The sequence below is a fragment of the Neolamprologus multifasciatus genome, chromosome 8, assembly GCF_963576455.1.
Source record: "Neolamprologus multifasciatus chromosome 8, fNeoMul1.2, whole genome shotgun sequence".
NCBI classification, from domain to species: domain Eukaryota; kingdom Metazoa; phylum Chordata; class Actinopteri; order Cichliformes; family Cichlidae; genus Neolamprologus; species Neolamprologus multifasciatus.
In genome coordinates this window covers 17,689,877-17,709,877 of record NC_140446.1, presented here as the reverse complement: position 1 = coordinate 17,709,877, position 20,001 = coordinate 17,689,877, and the positions used below count along the sequence as shown (strand labels likewise).

Sequence of the window (20,001 nt, the reverse complement as noted above, 5' to 3'; positions counted from 1 at the left end):
GCAACCGCGTCAGTGACGAGGAATGTCACAAGACATCGCAAATCCTAATGATCAACATCGTGATGCTGTGTTACATGTGCTGCGTGGTTAGTGCGCATTAACCCAAGGCTGCCTCTGTTGTGGTGAGACGAGGGTTTCGTGCCAGGCATCGGACAAAAAATGAGATGAAAGTGCTCAGAGGTGACATTCCACGGGAAGTCATTTTATTCCTTTGAACATTGAATCAAAAAACGTGTCAGTGACAGTTTGCAGTGGAAACATTTGAAACCGCTTAAATGTCTAAAAATGCTGATTCTTTGATGCTTTTGAAATGCGATTCTTTAATCACTGTGGAAGGCGGGGGGAAAACACACACACACAAGCACAAAAATTAAAGTTGACGCATCTCCAGAAACCACAATAGTGTGAATGGCAGATAGCTCAGGTAAACATGTTCAGAGTGTGTGCGTGCATATTTGCGCCCCCCCCCCCCCCTTCCAAACCCCCTTCCCAAACGCATACACACTGCATCCAGGGGGATTTATTTGACCCCTTATTGCCAGCGGTGAGCCTGTGGTGGAGATGAAAGCATGCCTTCCCAGTGTGGCCCCAGTTTCTATAGCTATGGACACAGGCTCACACTGGTCAGGGACAATAGAGGGGCCCTGCCACTCGCCCCTTGCCAGAGCCCTCTCCTCTCCCCACCCCATCCGTCACCGCAATCATATTTTCAAAACAATAACACAGCCGGGGTGGGAGTGGGGAGAAAGCATGATTGAAGTGTGTGCATGTTTGATCTGCTAGTATGCGAGTGTGTGTGTCTTTTGTGCGTATATACATGTGTGTTGTTATTTTTAGGCACGCGTTCGGTTTCAGGCCGAGTGCGAACATGCTCATTTGACTTGTGTCTGTGGCTCCGTGCATGCAGTTTAAAAGCAACTGCTTGCAGGCATGCATTTGTGTGTGTGTGTGTACACAGATGCAAGCGCGTTGGTGAGTGTGTGAGCTGGGCCTTTGATGGCACGGCCGGAGCGTGCCTAATGTGACTGCTTGCTGGGGTGGGGTGGAATCAGAGGGGTGGCAACGTTGAGCCTCTTGCCCTCATACTGTCTATCCTGCAGCAGCCCAATGCTCCCCCGCAAACTTGAAAGGACCAAAGGAATCCCCCCCTAAACCCCTTGACAACCCACCACTCCCCCACCCTGTGTTTTCAGAAAGCATGACATCATCCTTTGCACAAAGGCGGCTAGAGAGGTGGTCAATATGGATGCACAAACGGGCTACAAATTAAAGGAACGCCAATGTAAAAAGTTTTAGTAAGTTTTTGGGTCACTGGGTGCCACCAGAACAAATGTTTGGAGAGTCAAAGATTTCCTCACTGTAGAGTTCAAGGATTGTTCTTGCTTCTAAATCCTAATATTTACTTTTTCTTTCTTTCTTTCTTTCTTTCTTTCTTTCTTTCTTTCTTTCTTTCTTTCTTTCTTTCTTTCTTTCTTTCTTTCTTTCTTTCTTTCTTTCTTCTTTTTTTTACTCTGAGATACCTTTCGATATATCTTTAGTTCTGCGGACCCTCTTTATTCAGTAACCAAGACTGATAGGAAATATATTGCTTTCAGGTCCAGACATAGGGTTTTGAACTGAGCACAGAATGCGTCTTGACAGATTCTTTTGCTGCCCCTTCCTGCTCTCACCAGTGTCTGCATTTCTTTTTGTTTCTGTCCACAGTGTTGGCTTTCCTCGTACCAACCTTCTGGCAACTCTGCTTGCAACCAACACTCGGAGAAAACCTAAGCTGTTATTTTCCCCAGGGAGACGGATGCTTGGAGGACAAACAAATCGCTTCAGATCTGTGCAGTTAATGACCGAGAGTGAATGCTTAATGAATTTTCTTTTTTTCTTCTTCTCGTGTGACGGTAAGTTTTATATTAAGATGTGACCCTTTTTCCTTTAATGTAGCCATATTATTTTTGGGTGACAAGGGACATCACGATGCATCGGGTTCAGGTTAACTAGTTAATGACCAAGTAATTACAATAATAACCACTACTTAATGAGCAGTCTCCTGGACTGAAAAGTGAATCTGAGCAAAGTGCTAAAAAAAAACTGCAGTTCCTTAAATGTCCACTTGAGACTGGCTCTAAAAAATGAGTCAGTCCCATAGACTCCAGTGTTAAAAACGCCCAAATTTAAACATATTTACAACCAGATGATGATAATCCATCCATCCATTCCTTCAAAATATAATTAAAGCTTACAGTTATTTATGCTTAAAGTAGCAAAATTAGACAAAATAGCTAGCTGTAATCACTGAACTGGACTTCTCATGATTTTGGTGCCATTTGGAGCAATTTTGCTGAACTCAACTAAAAAATACGTGTTTTTTGTTTGTTTGTTTGTTTGTTTGTTTGTTTGTTTGTTTGTTTGTTTGTTTGTTTGTTTGGCCTATCCACAGAGTTTGTGCTGCAGTTTTGGGTCAGTGAAGGTGCATGTGTGTTTTAATTAGCACTAATTAGGATGTTTATGTCTGTGTGATGTATCTATACAGATGACAGCTCAGCCTAAAAATAAGTTAGTGACATTTGTGGTGGTTACATCCATATTCCATCTACAATCCGTGGTTAATATGGGAAATTGTTTATCGTTTCAAGCTCCTTGAAAATGGTGTTAACACAATTACAACTTTTTCTTTGTAGAGAAAGAACTGAATTGGAGTCAGATGTCTGAGACCATAACAAGAAAATAAGATATTCTCCTGTCATGACTTTGTTAAAAGGAGAGAATACAAACCTTTGTGACAGTGAGCTCAATCAAAGCCACCTGCATGCCTAATGTCATGGCCACTGACTTGTGACTGACACACACACACACACACACACACACACACACACACACACACACACACACACACACACACACACCCATACGCAATTCTGCAGTGACACTTCGGAGGTTAATAAAAAACACAAAATGTGCACACACAAATTCTTTGCTATTCTCTCTTTTCCCTGCGCTCTCTCTCTATCTCTGCCTTTGTCAGACACACTTTCGGCTCGTACAAGTGCTGCTTAGAGGTGAGGGCTCGTCGCCCTTGCCTGTTTAATGGGCCGTCCGTTTGCCAACTGTTCCTTTGAGGGGGCCAGTGCGTCGGGCGTCGGAGCAGGGATTTGGGAGGGAGGGCCGGTGCCGCTGGATCAGACAGATGGAGGGGGGTCCGGCTCCACTCATTTAACTCTATGAGAACAACAGAGCCCCACTTCAAACAACAAGAACGCAACCTGCTGGCCCCATCGTCTGTCATGCACAGGCACGCACATGCTGCAACACATGCACACACGCACATGCTCTTATTAAAGCTTTCTTAATGCGTGTTTGATCTGATGTGTCTTAAATCTAAAATCTATCCCGACTCAATACCTCAAGATAAAGTTGTCACCACTGCTGTTCACACTGCCTGTGTAGCTCATCTGCCTCCCTGACACACAAGCACACACACACATATGCACAGCGGGCATTAAAAAAAAAAAGAAAAAAAAAAAAAAAACAGGCTCCGCAATGCCCATCCCTGTTCCCAGCCCTTCTTTTCCTGGGACTCCCTCCTCTGCTACCACCCAGCCCCCCCTCCTGAATTCACTGGCACTTCCAAAAAGCTCCGAGGCGCCAGCGGAGCGGGGCTCATCTCTTGGGAACAATAAAGCCAGATCTTCATAAAAACTTCAAAAAGGCCTCGCCAAGTGTTTTATAGGTGCTTTAAAGGTTTATGGGCCCTGGGGAGGGAGGGAGGGAGGGAGGGAGGGAGAGAAATGAATGATGCAGTAGTGGTAGGCTTCACTTTTCCCACCCACTGCACGCATACACAACACAAAAACACACACACATGGCATCATGCACACACATATATGCTGCTGCTGATCTACCAGTAAGTGCCGGGCTGAAATCAGTTGGTGGTAGGCAGGGCATGGCAGGGGGTGGTTGTGGATGAGGGATAGGGTGAAAAGGGGTGGGGGTGGAGGGTGGAACAGGTGATCAGTCGGGGTAGAAAAGGAACATGAAGATGAAAGAGGGATGCCACTGCAGCAGCGTGCATTTCAAATACTTGCAGTTAGAATTTCTATTCTTTTCAAGCTCAGACACTTTTGTATATATTCAATGTCACATTTGCAGACAGACAAAAATTAACTGACTAGTTGGACTGGTACTCCCACTTGTACTTCATGTAAAGCGTGCGTGTTTATGTGTAGTTGTCTGGCTGAGGTGTAGTCCAACCTTAATCCCCAACGACCTAAGGATGGGTTAAGAGTCAGAGCAGATTAAAGTCCACAGTCTGCACACCATCAAAATACACTGGGTGCTGTTTTTTAGGTGGACCTCCTTTAGCCGCACACAAAGAGGAGCAGGGACTCACATGCAATTAGCTGTTTGAACTCTTCAACTTCCAGTACACAAGCTTAACAGAGTCCTACTTCTGTGCCAGCTAAAGTGCTGATGAAATCACCTATCAAATGATTCCCCCTAGATACATAGCTTCACATCGCCACATGCGGATGCTTATATTTTGATGAGTCACTGGGCCTGTGCTGAGTGCATTGCACATTCAGTCTCTTTTATGAGCATGAATAGGCACTATTCAAGGTGTTTTTGGAATGTTTGGGGTTTTTTTTTGTAGTTATTCAGATATAAGCCAGGGGTTATATTTAGCTCGTGTCTTCCTGGAGTCAGAAGGTTTAAAATTAGGAGGTGTCAGAATTCCAGCACAATTCTTAAGTTACTGTCAATAAATGGTAAGGGGCTGCTTTTAAAGGTGTAGCGTGCTGGCAAGGGTGAATTATAGCATGATATAGGTGTAATAAAGTACTTGGGAAAGTGTGTATGGATTTGTCATAATATAGTACAAAAGTGTAAATCTGCTACATACATGCACATACATGCACAGTTACACATCTACACATCTCAAGATTCCTGAGTCTTTCCTATGTGTGTGTTGTGCATCGGTGTGGGTTTGTGCGTCCATCTCCACATTAGTGTTTGTAGGATCTGTTGACAGCAAAGCATGCAGCATTTTATTTGCTCAAGGGCTGAAAAAACACACGGCGTTAGTAAGGGAGTGCTGTGATTTGAGCCTGCTGAAAGCAGCCTGGCCAGCCAGAATTCAACCACGGTTCAGCTGCACATATTAATACACTGTATGAGACAATCAGTGTGCATGTATAAATGCATATTCTACTGCAATGCAGATGGGCTTTAAGGTTTAGATAGATAGATAGATAGATAGATAGATAGATAGATAGATAGATAGATAGATAGATAGATAGATAGATAGATAGATAGATAGATAGATAGATAGATAGATAGATAGATAGATAGATAGATAGATAGATAGATAGATAGATAGATAGATAGATAGATAGATCACTGAGCGTTAGGTCAACAGAACACTCAGTCAGTGGTATCAATTTCTTCATCCTCCAGGCCTGTATACCCAGCATTGTTGTGCACCAGGAGGAACCCAGGACCCACGGCACCATTATATAGGGGCTGACAATGGGTACAAGAATTTCAACCTGATACATAATGGCAGTCAGGTTGCCGTTGCCTGTAGAGGCCTGTGCATCCTCCATGGATATGCCTCACTGACCCAACAACAAACCCATTGTGAATAATTCTCCACGGCTTCCCAAGACCCTTTCATGTTTGTCACATGCTCAGCGTGAACCTGTTCTCATCTGTAAAGGCACAGGTCCAGTGGACCTGCCAATTCTATGCCAAATGCCAATTAGGGTCCACAGTGCAAGGCAGTGAGCACAGGGCCCACTAGAGGATGTCGGGTGCTCAGGTACCCCTCATGAAGTATGTTTCTGATTGTTTGGTCAGAGATCATTTCGTAGCTCTGGCAGGGCTCATCCTGTTCCTTCTTGCACGAAGGAGCAGATACTTGATGGGTTAAGGACCTACTTAAGGACCTTGATTTCTGACTCAACATTTGGGTGGCATTTGACAGACTTTAAGAACTGATGTATGTTAAATGACACCAATCAGCCACCACATTAAATCCACCTTCCCAACATTTCTAGTTCCCATTATGTACCACTGCTCTGTTGTACAATCCTTTGGTTCCTATTGGTTGTGGGGTAGACCCTTGGTGAATTGGTCCTCTTGCACAACTCTTGGTTGTTCAATCAAACTGGAAATTTGGAGCCCAAAACAGCACTTTGGCCATGTTTCTTGAGGTGTTCCTGTTCCTGTCTTGTGCTAGGGTGTAGTTGGCTCCCATCAGGAAATGCTATTGTTACAGGGGACATATATTCTGAAATGCATCACTACTATAAAGCTTATGCTTGTAAATGGGTGTATGAAATTTGTTTGTGAGTCTTCTCTAGGGCAGCCGAATGAATTTTTCTTACAGTCTTTTTTCACAGAGAATACTTCTTTTTCATAAAATACATATTTGTTTTAATTTAATTCAAAACGTGATGCTTGCGTTTGAATTTGGATTATATAATATATGAGTGTTCTGTGATAACAGTTGTTTTCTATACATCATATATTGAATATAGTTCTGCACACATACTTACTTCCTCTTTAAAGGACCCCTGTAAGAACATAAAGCTCAGGTAACACACTGTCACCATGAAACTGTTGAAGGCCGTGTTGTCACATCTTACTTTTCTAATACTTAACCTTCGTTCAAGCTTTGTAAAAAAACGACAGTAAAAAAAACACTCCCGTCAATATAAAAATAATATATAAAAGTAATAACTTTATTGTTCATCCATGGGGAGTTTACTCTGTTTGCCTTATTTGGCCCTTCCCTCTCCACTTATAGGCTAAGATTCAGAGTGCAGCTGCCCACCATTCAGTTTTCATCAACTGGGTGGCAAAGAGCGGTGAGGTCATTTCAATATAGCAACAAGAGCCCTCTATTTGTCACCCTCATTCATATCAGATGAATGAATGGCTTTTGGGAATGTATCATGCATGTGGCTGAAACGTCAAACTAAAAGAATAAGCCCCACAGAATCAGATCTACACACACTTGAAATACAAGCTTGCTTGATCCTTCTAGCTAAAAATGTCAGTGACGCTGACAGAGTTTTCAGCTTTCACAAACTAGGAAAGTGTGGTGCAGTTCATTTGTAGAGTGGACAATCTGTGAAACAGGAAGTGTAAAAAGGTAATATCACATAAAAGAAGTTGTTATTGCTCAGTGGGACACACATGAAGGTCAGAGGCTTCCTACACTTGTGTGCGGCAATAACAAGAGAAGAAACCACAAAAACAACCGAGGCTTTCATTTTGTAATATTCATTTATTGTTCAATAAAAATAGATTTTAAAAAAGTGACGTGATGTCTCCTTCATGACTTTGCCTGATGCATCTGCCAACTCCTTGTAAACATGGTGCCTAACTCTTTTTTTTTTTTTGGACTGGAAAGGGAATTTTTTTCCCGTTCAGCACAATTCTGAAAAGAAAAAAAGAAAAACAACAACCAGCCTGCTACTTCTCTGATCTTTGACCTCTGTTATGATAACCCGTCTTACATTTACTTTCACATTTAGGGCCAATACAGTACATTCATCCACACTGGTCTCGTTCGTCTATATACATAGTTCAGTTTCTGGCTGTGTGATTTGTTTTTGCAGATGGCCCTCGTAAAAACGGCTTTAAACAGTTTGAATAAAGAAGACATCTAGGCGCTAACACAAGAGTTCAAGCCATCAGTAAAACCAATTACAACTTATTAGAACAACAGTTTGTCTTAAGACATCTTTATACAATAGTTACAAGTAAACAAAAGGAGTACGGAAAGTAAGTCGAGTCTGTAAACACTTTGAAAGACACCACTGTTGGCTCCCTCTGTGAAAGCTTCAACGGCATCTTGTGAACCTGGAATGCTACAGTAACTGAGGCCAGGTCCACCGACTTCATCAAACTCTCCTCCTTTGGACCTTTCTGGTGCTACATTTGAAAACTCTGCAGGTCACTGTGACGGTAAGACGTTGCTGAGCTTGGCTGACATTTTAGAAGAGGAAACCTATTCATCATAGGCTGAAAACAGTTGAGAGGGGAAAAAAGACTTCCTGTTAGAATGAGATACTGTAAACTATGCACAGACTGCTGTGTTTCAAGTGTTTCAGTAGTTTATCTAAAAAAAAAAGTGTAGCTTGGTAAGAGGCCCAATTCATTAAGAATGAATAGGGGTTAATAAGAAAAATGCAGGTCTCCATGAGAATTGCCTTTGCTGAGACAATTTATGTGTCGTGGGGAATTTCTCGATGGAGCTTTATGTATAGCAAGATTGCTAGCATTATTGCTGGTAGCATCTCCGAGTTACAACAAATGGAATTATAATTTTAAAAAAAGAAGAAAAGATGGTGTTTTGTACCTGTATGGGATTCTCAAAGTCCCAAACGCTTTCTACAGGAAATAAGGCTGAAATTTTAATGTATAATTTAGAATGAAGAAATCTCCATTCTGGCTTTTAAGTTCTGATTGATAAGAAGTTTGAAGGAATATTTTTGATGTCATATTTTGGAGGTAGAGTAGATTTAAGAACATTATGTAACATTTGCCGAGGATAGGCAACAGTGACCTATGTGGCCACAAGTGGTAATTACAGTTACAGCAACAATATACAAATTCCCCTACTTGAACTGCTTCTTTGGTGCAGTTTACCAATATACAGCAGAAGCAGTATTGTGTGTGAAAAGTTTCTGATGTGGGCATCTTCAAAAACCAGTGAGTCAACAGCTTTGCTAAGTGCACGAGTATAAGTCATAACAAGCCAGCCATTACTTTTTAACTGCAAGACCGAGAGCAAGAATGTGCGCTTGGCATCAGTTGTTTTATTTAACTGAGCGCTTTGCCAAACCCAAATTTACTTTTGATGTCAAAGTTGTCTTATGGGCAGCGTGATTCAGTCACACTAGAGTAAAAATAGGATGGTAGCCTCCTTGTAAATAGAAAAAAAATCAGTGGCTACAGAGTGATTGTGCTGATTGTTTTCTTTTTTTTGTTTTTGTTTGCAGTGACAACGCTTGATTGCAGGCTAGGTTGCACACCTGGTCACCTGGTGGAGGCAACTTGTCTCCAAACAGTTGGTGTCTGACTCAGACTCACTGCAGTCACTCTCATACAGATTGTCAAAGGTTTGCAACTAACTGGCATGTAATTTATAAACAAAGACAGACCATCAATGCTTTGTCATCAATGTGAGTCAGTCAGTGAGTGCAATTTGCCTGTGACGTGTCACCAAGCACGTGTGTCATTTTGTAGTTGAATTGCCAACCAGCATCAACAACATTATTGTTTGTGAAGGAATCTGATTTTTTATTTTTGTCTATGAGATTCTGGCTGAACTCTGAATGTAAATAGCTAATGTTAATTTCTGTTTAATTAGAATTTTTGTGCATCTAGATGTAACAGATATGCGATTTTTTTTGTCAATTTATCGCAGTAAATCACTGTGTTGTTACTAATAGATTCCGTGTAGATTCCTAATGACTTTATCTTATTGCAATTTTACATCTTTGACATCATCAAAGATGGCGACTGACTCCAAGTGGTTGCAGACCTGATCTCAATATTGTAGCATTAGTCTATGACTCCATGATGTGACTACCAAGCTACTTTGTGTTGGCTAGCTGAAGACCCAATTGGTGTTGCGTGATGTAGTCCCACAAAGTGTTACGCAAATTTTGTGGGAGACTGTACCTGATCAACCAGAATTACAGTGCAAGAACCGATGGGAATACCACTATACGCTTGAATTAAGCTGAGAGCAGCTGTTCAATGCAGAATTCATGGCCCTGTGTCTGTATCCATTTGCGTAGGCATTCGGCTACGCAGAGTGAAGAATTTTGGGCATGCAGCTTATGCAGTCCACCAGAGTGTGCTATCTTCTAAAACCCAACAGTGTACAGCCCAATGGGGATATAGAGTGAATACTGAGCAGCTGAAAAGTGGGCACTCTATTTCATTTCAGCTCTTCATAGGTTATAGTGTCAGTCTTACCCAAAACTGGCTGGTGTACCAAGCTGATGGAGTAGTCTTATAGACAGCATAAAAGATGGAGGTAGTTTCCGGTATTAATAAGTAAAACTAAGATAAAGTCCTTTAAACCTGCATTCTTTCTAACTGCCACCAGGGGGTGTTACCTGTGGTTGCAAAAAGACTTCTGGTCCCATAGAGGAGTCTGCGACAACTCTCTGACTTGACTTGACCTCTGCAAACACATTCCAGCTGACTTTATGGTCTCAGTCACTCATTTTGGTTCATTTTGTAAATCTTCGTGGTATGGTGTTTCAGAAACGAATATACCCAGGGTATGTTTATTGGCAATGGACTTTTTATTGACGAGTGCTTAGCAGCTGAGTTTGGGGTCACCAATCACACCTGGTGGCAGACCCATGGCAATGGTGGCAGGAGACAGAACTCGTCGGAACATCGGTGACGCGATCTCCAGCTCCTGTAGTCTGCATGCCGAAGCATTTTTGGGCAAAATACTGAACTCCAAGTTTCCCTCGATTAATACATCAGCGTGTGAGTGTGCATGTGAATTTTAGTGCTTAGGCACTGAATAATAGTACTGTATAAATGTGTGTGTTACTGGGTGAATGATTTAATAAAAAGTATAGCAAGTAAAGTACAAAGTGCTCAATTTCAGTAGAGTGGTCTTTGAGGCTAAAATGTGATGTGATGGTAGCTGTTTCCATCTTTTATACTGTCTATGAGTAGTCCGTGGACCAGGTGTTCCACAGATTTTTGACACTGCCCCCTGGTGACAGGAAACTGCAACAACATGCAGATGGTGGTCTGCTAAACTGTGTGTAGGACCAACACATAACCTTAAAGCCTCCTATTAATACAAATATGAATGGCTCGATCTGTTGGCCACGAGTCTCGCTTTGTAGAAAAAGTCCCTTTGCTGAAGTCGTTTCATATGTAACACATTTTAAAGCAGAGTAAGACATGGTTTGGGACATACTGTGTAGTGTGCATCTTACAAAAGGTGGGCCTCTTAACAACCCTTTGGGATAACTTGTTCTAGACTGAAGTGCACCGTTTTCTGTTGCATCTGGGAACACCACTGAATCAAACACAACAAAACACTGAACTAGTTAACTCTGAGCACAGCATGACTACAGTACTTGAAATGTACTCGGCACAAATCTGGAAGGTTTGCATGCTTTTTTTTCTCCATCAATTAGAATTAAAAAAAAAGGAGAGAGTAAAAAGTATTGCTTTTTTTTTTCTCTGTTTTGAAAACCCAAATCAGCTGGTTTTATTTTGTGTTTCTCCACAAGATGATCATATCGGTTAGCTACACTGTGACTAAGTCTACTACACAGCAGACTTGTTGCTGCAAAAGGGAGAAAAGGAGCACCAGAGTTAGTTCTGGGGTTTATGTGATGTAACCTCCACCCTCCTTCCTATTCACTCTTTTTTCCCTCACTCTCACTCTCTATCATGCTCTCAATTCCTTGGCTGCTTGCTGCTAGACAGTACAGTGGCCAAGAGCAGTTGAGTGACAAGTTGACGGGCCAAATCGTCGGGTCCATTGCATCCCCGAGCAGAGACGCCAGCCACCTCTGTACTTCTCCCCTTCCTTCCTGCCTCCTGGGCTAAGTCCAGAGCCCACATCCTGGGAACATGGGGCCGGACGGCTGGAGCCGACAGCACAATAAGAGGGTTCATAGGAAAAGCCGTGTCCGCGTGTGGCTGGGAGGCGCTGATGCTGCCCATGTCATTTTGGCAGCTCGCACGGCTCTATCTGCTGGCCTCAATCACGCCAAAAGTCAAAGAGACGCTCCATTAATCTCGCTCAGCATCACAATCTTTTACCCAATGACTTCTGACAGCACAAAAAAAACTGTTTTCTCTTTGTTCTACTGTTATTGTTCATTTGGTGTCCATATGAGGGTCTCTGATGTTCATCAAAAAAAAGAAAGGTTCTACGTATGGGAGAACAGATTTCATGGAAACAGATTCTCGGAGTAGCATTTCAGATAACCAGAACACAGCAGAAAATATGACAACATGATATAGCTGCAGCCGAAGACAGTATCAACACAGTGAGAGGGGAAAAATTGTTAGGTTTTAGGAGCCTGCAGACAGCGTGACAGTTCAGTACGTTTATCAAAACAGAATCTCGGCACGGGGTGAACTCTTAAGATTTGCCCCTCTCACTTCTGGGAAGTATCACACTGTGGTGGCCCGGCTGTGTTTGAGGGCTAGTGGCGAATACTCCTTAATACGAACACACAGTTTGCCCCTCAGCCAGGGGTTTTGAAGCTCCAGGGGACAGAAGTCGTCCTGTAACCACTTCTCTCTGTCGTCCACAACCAGCACGAGGCCGAAGTGCTTCAGCTGTTCAGGACTGTAGTAAACACACTGCTCCTGTTCGTCACCGTTTTCACTGCTTCCCATCATGCGCCGGGACACGACGTTCATCTCCTGCACCACCAGCTGGACCATCTCCCGCACTGATGTGCCTGGAGTTACACAAAGCTGAAATGTAGGAGGAGATATTAGCGTTTGCCAAAACAAACACGAGGCGCTCTGAGTGAAAATCCCTGGAAAATGAATCAATACCTTGACGCTGGTCTCCTTTGGCAGACCTGTGCGGTACTGCGGGTAGACTCTGAGTGTGGCATGACAGCCTTTCCTGAGAGCAGCAGGTGATGGTGAGGCGAGTCTCTGAGTGCCGCTGTCTTCTGATAATGTGCGTGCCGGCGGAAGCCGTGACAGACAGCGCTCAGAGGAACAGCAGCGGTCTACTGATGAGGGCCGATGCCATCTTCGCTGCGGTGAGGTGGAAGGTGAAGGGCAAGTAGTGTGGTAGGAGTAAGGCTGCTGGTGGGCGGAAGGGAACTCCAGACTGCTGGTCCTCACGCAGAAGGCCTGCCTCTTCTCTGTGATGTGCAAAAGCTCAATCTGCCTGCTGGGCAAGATGAAGTCACTGTCAAACAGCTCCGGAGCCCCCCTTCGCCTTTCTCCTCCACATCGAAAGCCTCCACCTCCTCCACACCTCTCTCCTTCCCTCCCGTGCTGCGGCTCTGATGCTTGGAGGACGTCTGGTGTGGAATCCCGCAGAGCTCCCCCTCCACGTCCACCCCCGCTGAGATGCATTCCTCCTCCTGAGCCGCCCCCGTCGATGCGCAGGAAGCCACGGGGCTCCAGGGGCGCAGAGGACGAGAGAGGTGAAGGGGGCAACAGGTCCAGCTCTCGGGGGCTCTGGGCACGACTGGAGTCATAGTCACTGTCGGTAGTGAGGAAAACTTCAGAGGAGCCTTCCTCATCTGAGAGTCCAGCAAAATCTAAAGGGTGCAAGAAAAGAAAGAAATTTATAAATGAGTACAATAATTCCACAATATCAAATTTTCTGGTTTAAAAAAAATTGCTCATGTACAAAAAATATCTTTTGGAACCACACGAATCAGACGTGTTTCTGACCTGAGTGCTTACGGCAGCGTTCGGGTGAAGGCATAGGAGAGGGCATGAAGTCTGGTTGAGATGAGGTAGAGGGAGGCTTGTCAGGCATCACCTCTTTAGAGAAGTCAATTATCCAGCTTACAGAGATGCCTCCTGTCGGCTGCTTGTAGCGGGCGTACTGCAAGGCATCCATAATCCATCTCACATCCCGCCACACCTCCTCCATTTGCTTTGGGAAAGTTATTAAAATCATAAGTTAAAGTGACGTCTAATACTGTGCTACTCTGGGATTGTCCATTATAATGGGATATTTACACCTAGACTACAGGCTACAGGCTCGGATAAATCACAAATAGCTGACATGCTGACAGTATGTCATACCTGCATGTGTTCCTGAACTTGTTGGTGTTTCTTCTTGGCAACGAGGAGCTCGGCTTCAGAGAAGGCCTCCCGTAATGCCTGCTGAGACATGAGGGACTCCAGCTCCAGCAAGGCGGACACCCTGCAGTACTGGCCGATGAAACTGGGGCAATAGGCATTAAAGTGCACTGAGGAAGAAAAGAAATCCAATAAGACCCAAAAACAGAAATATAAAATCCTCTGCCAATAAATAGAGAAACACATACAGTAACAGCAGTTTTTCAAATATTTCTTTTATATAATACTGCATACAATTTTATAAACTAACCCAATTCAAAGATCTGCAGCGGCAGTGTGAGAAAGCCGGAGCGCGGGGAGTATGGATTATTCTGACCGGGAGCCGTGCAGACTTCATCTGAAGGTGGCAGGAGGAGGAGGAAACACACTTTCTCCCCAAACTCCAACACTTCCTGGCTGTAGATACGGAAGTCCTGTGCCTAAACACAAAGAGACAGGTGATCTCTGTGGGTCTCTGGCTCCACAGGTATCGATATACGCTTAGTTGAAGTCCTTTAGGACTGTAAAAATGTGACATAATACAGATATTTATATTTAAATCTTAAGCTTTCATTTTAATATATATGCAGTGTTGTTTGTGTACAAGAACTTTGTGGCAGAGGAATTGTTTTCAGGTTGTGTGGCATCCTGTCTGTGAACATTATGTCTCATGGACAGAAAATTAAATTTTGGCAAAATGTTCAATGGAGTTCGGTTCTATTTATATAACAGTTGCCTTAAGTGCTTAATATTGTAAAGTAAACCCTATGATGTTACAGAGAAACCCAACAATCATAGGACCCCATATGAGCAAGCATTTTGGCGACAGTGGGAAAGAAAAACTCCCTTTTAACAAGAAAAAACCTCCGGCAGAACCACGCTCAGGGATAGCTATCTGCCACAACCGGTTGGGGGTAAACACTTTGCTGTGTTGGTTCTGGAGGTCAATATTCAAGGTCACTGTACCCTCATCCAATGAGATTCTCTCTGAAACTTAAAAAAATCCTACAACTGGAAGGTTGTAATAGTGGTTGATATTCTAAGAGTCATTTCTACTTTCCTTTGATAAACACAGTAAAGATCAAGTAATTGAGCCCAAGTTTATTAAGAGTTACAGAGTATGGATCATAGAGTGCTATTTCAATCAATTTTATACGTTTCAGTATTTTAATAGTAGAATTAGGAACCAATAAAAAAACCTTGTATAACAAAAAGCGACCTCATTGGGGGTTACCTTATCACACTCTTACACTTTAGACTGATTTACAAAGATTTCCCTACATGAGTGATTCATACCTTTAAGTCTCCAGTTCTTCATTCTTATAGCAGTTAAATAACAGACTTTGAGCAATAGTCCTTCAAGCTTCCTGAAGGTCTTTCAAACATTTTTTTTCACTCATTTTTAGTCCTGACCATTTTCAGAGGAATTTTGTTTTGTTTGTTAAGCCACTTAACACTGACTTGTGGATCATTCAAGCATTAAAAAACACCAAAGTAAAGGGATAAACCAGTGATGTGTCTGGTGATGTGTGGGGTCATCTTGACAGAATGGAACAAAAAGTAGCCAAAATGCAAAGAAGAGCTTTGAGTGTCATTCAATGTTCCATTTTTCTAGCAAAATACAAAGAAATAGGAAGCAGCTCAAGATTGTGACAGTGTGTATGTATCAACACAGTGCATATTTATCTTCATAGTCATGTAACTTTTAATAGCAGTGAAGTTTATGGTGCTGGCGCTCCTCCATTTGAACAGTTGGTGGGAAAAGTCAAATGGACAATGACTGCCATTGTGCAGGAATTCAAACCATGTTCTTTTAGAGAAATCATGTAGAATTAGTGGTCTAACCAGCGCTGCCTCAATTTCCACTGGAGTCATTTTAAAGAGCTTTGTGCTGCTGCTGCCTGACTCGCTGTATGCTTCCCCAGGTTCTACGAATCAGTCAAAATCAGTTTTACTAAACAAATTGTGGACTCACTCACTAAATAGATACAGTTGTCTTGTTCTGACCTGATTGCCAGGAATGTTGATGTGAGCTATTAGGTCCTTGATGGCATTACGCAGGTCCTGTAGGAGGCGATGGGGAGCACTCTGTACATCATGGTCCATTTCCAGTGACTCCTCCAGAGAGCTGAGGGCCTGAAGCCACTGCCACTCCTCTCTGAAATATCACAGAAACAACTCCTTTATTGTTTTGCTAGTTTAGTTTAGTTCTTGCTTTGGAAATTTATTAGCCTAACCAGCAGGACTGCAATTCAATTACACATTAGGTAATGAGTGATCCCAACCTGGACACATTGCTGTTGTCTCGAATTTTGGTATGACAGAGCACGTTGGGGAGTTTCTGGGGCACCAGTGCTCTTATCTGCTCCACCGATGTACACAACTTCAGGTAGCCCAGATATAAGCCTGGAGACAAAAGCTTCCTGCTACGCCTGTGGTACGCCAGCTTCTCCTAGAAACAGCAGACAGGGTGTCCCTTAAGACTTTTCATTGCATTTTAATACCACTAAAACAAACATACACAAGATGGAAATACAGAGTAAATTTAAGACGTAATGCAGTCTGCGTGTCTTTTATTAAAAGAAACTAGACTAAGGGGCGTATTCGTGATAGCCTTGTGGGCAAGGTAGCCCAAATGCTCACTGTTTTGGGAATCCTTCCACATCTTCAGCTGGTATTTCAATGTAACTGGCATAACATCCTTCAGCCGTAGACCTCGCCTGAGTGGGGCATCTAAGACAAAGTTAGCTGGCAAGCTCTGACCAGCCACATCCTTCTTGAGCTCCATTCTCCTCAATGGTTCTCCTCAGTTCTTTAATGGGAAATGAGGTAATGGCCTCATCAACCAGAGCTTAGCACTTGACTTCCTTCCTCATGACAAGCTGATAGCAATCATTATCAAGCCATTTGCCATTAAATGTGTATCTTCTAACTTCTGTCAACTAGCATTGACTAGAACTGGCCAGTCTTTACTTGACCTCCCTGCTGGGAATATGCATCAGTGATTTTTGTATTTTAGTACATTTTTAGACATAGTCTGCTACAATTAAGGTACCAAATGTATTTAATCAGTCCAGTGTTACTGTTAGCTGTTTACAAACTCAAATGGTCAGCCAAACTATGTATAAGCTGTGGCTTTGTTTTTAGAGCAAAAAAGAACCAGGCACATGTTATGGCTAAATACCATTTTTACCTTCAGTGTCTGGTGTCCACTTATGTTCACTGACAGTGCTAGGATAAATCATCATCAGTTCATCTCTGCGATTTGGTGCTCTGCAACTGGAAAAAACGTCTACCAGACTCTGGGCTGTTCCTGTTCCAAAAGTAGCATGGCTGTAACACTGTTGTCACACTGCATGACCTAAAGGTATGCAGGGGGTAAAAATAGCAGCATTGTATGGTGGAATTTCCACACAAACTGAACTAAAACTGTGGAATTCAGTACCTTTTTCTTTATAGAAGTAATTTTTAACTCTATGAAAGTAAGTGTTGAACAGGGTGAATTACATGATGGCTGTGCTTTTAATTTTTTCTCCCTAAGCATCCTCTCATTCAGTAGTCCTGTTTTTATGTTTCGCTATTCAGTTAGTCTTGGATGCTTTTCATGTTGTTCCAGCGTGTTTAAAGTGGAAGTCGGTCCTGCAGAATAGCCCATCAGCACATTTTTTTGCATTTCATCATATAATTTGTTCATAACTGGCCACAAAACAAATATTTCAGTGAGCTGTGGTTTTGCCAAAGGGAAACTTCGCTATTGTTTTGGAACCACAGGACGAAACCAGTGTGCTTTGGAGACCAAACAGCATTGCAACAATGGCATCAGGTTTACTAGGTTATATAGACAAAATCAACTTGTGGTTTACTTCCAGATTGTTTTTTGGTCATTTTTTTTTTTTTGCTGAACTAAACATCCACACAGAATTAGTTATATAACACTAAATAACAACAGTTACACGGTTAGATCATCATCGTCTCCAACATGCTGAAAGTTTAAACTGCTACTTGCTGAATAAGCAGCTTTAAAACGTGAAGCGACTTCAAGATGGTTACATTTACATGTTGAGCTGTCACAGACTGACCTGACGTTTGGCATTTTAATTAATCTGATGACAAGTCTGCTCAGTATGCTGAATGGCCTGATAATGACAGTGACAAATGGAAGAGCAGAGTCACGGTGATTAATGTTTGTCTAAATAAAGGGTGTCTGCACAAACAGAACTTGTAATTGGAAGCAGATTTCAATTTAAAGTCCTATTGTTCCTGCCTCGGTGCCTCATGTCTGTCAGGCTGTGTTTGGTTTTCTGTGAATGAGAGCCTCAGCGATTCCACTAAATACATGTTTCGGGGCATTTTGTTGTCGACAAAGCCCTTTATTCGACGTGCTTTGATCTGGCCACATCCTCGGGTAACATAAACGCAACATAAACTGCTGTGGAAGCGTTCTTTGACCAAAACAAAAGCAAAAAATAGCCCAATGTACAAAACTGAGGTAACTCCTAATCACTGCCAGCCCACTACTCTACAATATGGGAGCCAATCAGCTTGTTTTGAAGAGAGTGGATATCTGGACAACACATAACTGACATGAGAGGTAAGATTGTGTAAGATTTCATCTTGTATGACCCGATTCTGCACATTCACATGCAGATACTGTCTACAAAGATGCCTGTTGTCATGGTCCCATGGTTTTGTGTTATTTCTGAGTTTTGGTTTCTGTTTGAAAACCGCTTGTTGATTTTTTTTTTTTATATTTCTGTGCGAGCCAATTACATGTTACAATTACACAATTACACAGTAATATCTTAAGACCTGCCGGACTCACATGAAGTGTGATGAGGAGCATGTCCAGCGCAGTGGGCTCTTCGGGGGATGATATCGATTTACGTTGGAGCTGCAGTTTACAAAGCTGCGTCCAGCGTACCCCGTCAAGGTTGGGAGAGGCATTCATGTCCTTCAGCAGCACCAACAGGGCGTTACCATGCTTGTCTTTGATCGGCTCAAAATATACCTGACCAAGATCCTGGGTTCCCAGCGCTCCCTGATAAAAAAACGTCAGATAATATTTCCTAAAATGTTTCACACTGAGCTCATATGATCACAGCCGCCATAATTCACTCATAAAACTATTAGACTACCTGTAGATGGGAGACGGCCTGCAGCATCTTGAGGCGAGTCTGCAGAGTGCATGAACACGACGTCTGGGAAGGACCGAGGCACTGCTGCAGCCACGAAATTTCCTCCCATAGATAGGACACCTGTTGCGGGATAGGAATCATAATAAGGGGCATTGTAATCATTTGTGCAAATGCATAGATATGTGACTGTCAACTGTGGTCCATGCACCTTAGTAAACCATAGAAAGTCCTGCATCAGTGAGCTCGAATACGAATCTTCAATCTCCACAATAGGAATCTGCTCCTCTGGAGTGACCAACACGTTGTCATCTCTGTAGAATATGGACGCCAGATAGAGACCTCTGAAAGGAAACGCAGAAAAAATGTGTGTATGAGTATTTAATACAGCTCTGAATGTTTAAATGTAAAAAAACACTAGAATCAGTACTTTGCTGTTTTATGTAAATGTACATCGCAAAAAGGTTTCTTCCACAGCGTGTCTTTTAGCCTGTCTTCCTCCCCTCAACCCTATAAACGGTCACAGCAGACGGCCGCCCCTCCCTGAGCCTGGTTCTGCTGGAGGTTTCTTCCTGTTAAAAGGGGTTTTTCCTTACCCCTGTCACCAAGTGCTTGCTCATAGGAGGTAGTTTGATTGTTGGGATTTTCTCTCTATTACTTTAGGGTATTTACCTTGCAGTATAAAGGACCTTGAGGTGACTGTTGCGGTGATTTGGTGCTATATAAATAAACCTGAACTAAAAATCTGGCGGGAGAGTGTAAAAACTAAAATGACAAATTACATACCAGATTTGTTAAACATATAGTTAAAAGCCTAGGACATGGAGTGCTCTAATTTTTACACCACGCTTCAAGGATAAACTCTCTTCTACCTTTTCAAGCTTTTGACAAATTTGTTGGTGGGCTGGAAAAGGTGCCGCAGGCTCTTGGACACCGAGTGCTTCCTGCTTTGTGGCGGAGCTTTGCATTGCTCTGTGTGAAAAAACACAGGAAAAAACAGAAAGGATTAAGCTAATTCCATAGCAACAACAGAGTCAGATTACCT

At 42.8% G+C, this 20,001-nt stretch overlaps 1 protein-coding gene across 3 annotated transcripts in view; it reads right to left on the bottom strand.

Moving 5' to 3' along the window:
• Positions 1-10,906: 10,906 nt before the first annotated feature.
• Positions 10,907-20,001, bottom strand: part of ankfn1b (ankyrin repeat and fibronectin type III domain containing 1b) — a 153,546-nt gene continuing 144,451 nt past the window's right edge. For all 3 annotated transcript variants that reach the window (XM_085171475.1, XM_085171474.1, XM_085171476.1), the window contains 11 exons: positions 19,829-19,928; positions 19,168-19,300; positions 18,960-19,079; positions 18,647-18,862; positions 16,110-16,276; positions 15,832-15,982; positions 14,096-14,264; positions 13,789-13,955; positions 13,429-13,636; positions 12,568-13,292; positions 10,907-12,483 (listed from right to left, as the gene is read on the bottom strand). In XM_085171475.1, the coding sequence (XP_085027601.1) occupies positions 12,175-12,483; positions 12,568-13,292; positions 13,429-13,636; positions 13,789-13,955; positions 14,096-14,264; positions 15,832-15,982; positions 16,110-16,276; positions 18,647-18,862; positions 18,960-19,079; positions 19,168-19,300; positions 19,829-19,928 (2,465 nt within the window). In that variant the 3' untranslated portion in view covers positions 10,907-12,174. The remainder of the gene's footprint in view (positions 12,484-12,567; positions 13,293-13,428; positions 13,637-13,788; positions 13,956-14,095; positions 14,265-15,831; positions 15,983-16,109; positions 16,277-18,646; positions 18,863-18,959; positions 19,080-19,167; positions 19,301-19,828; positions 19,929-20,001) is intronic.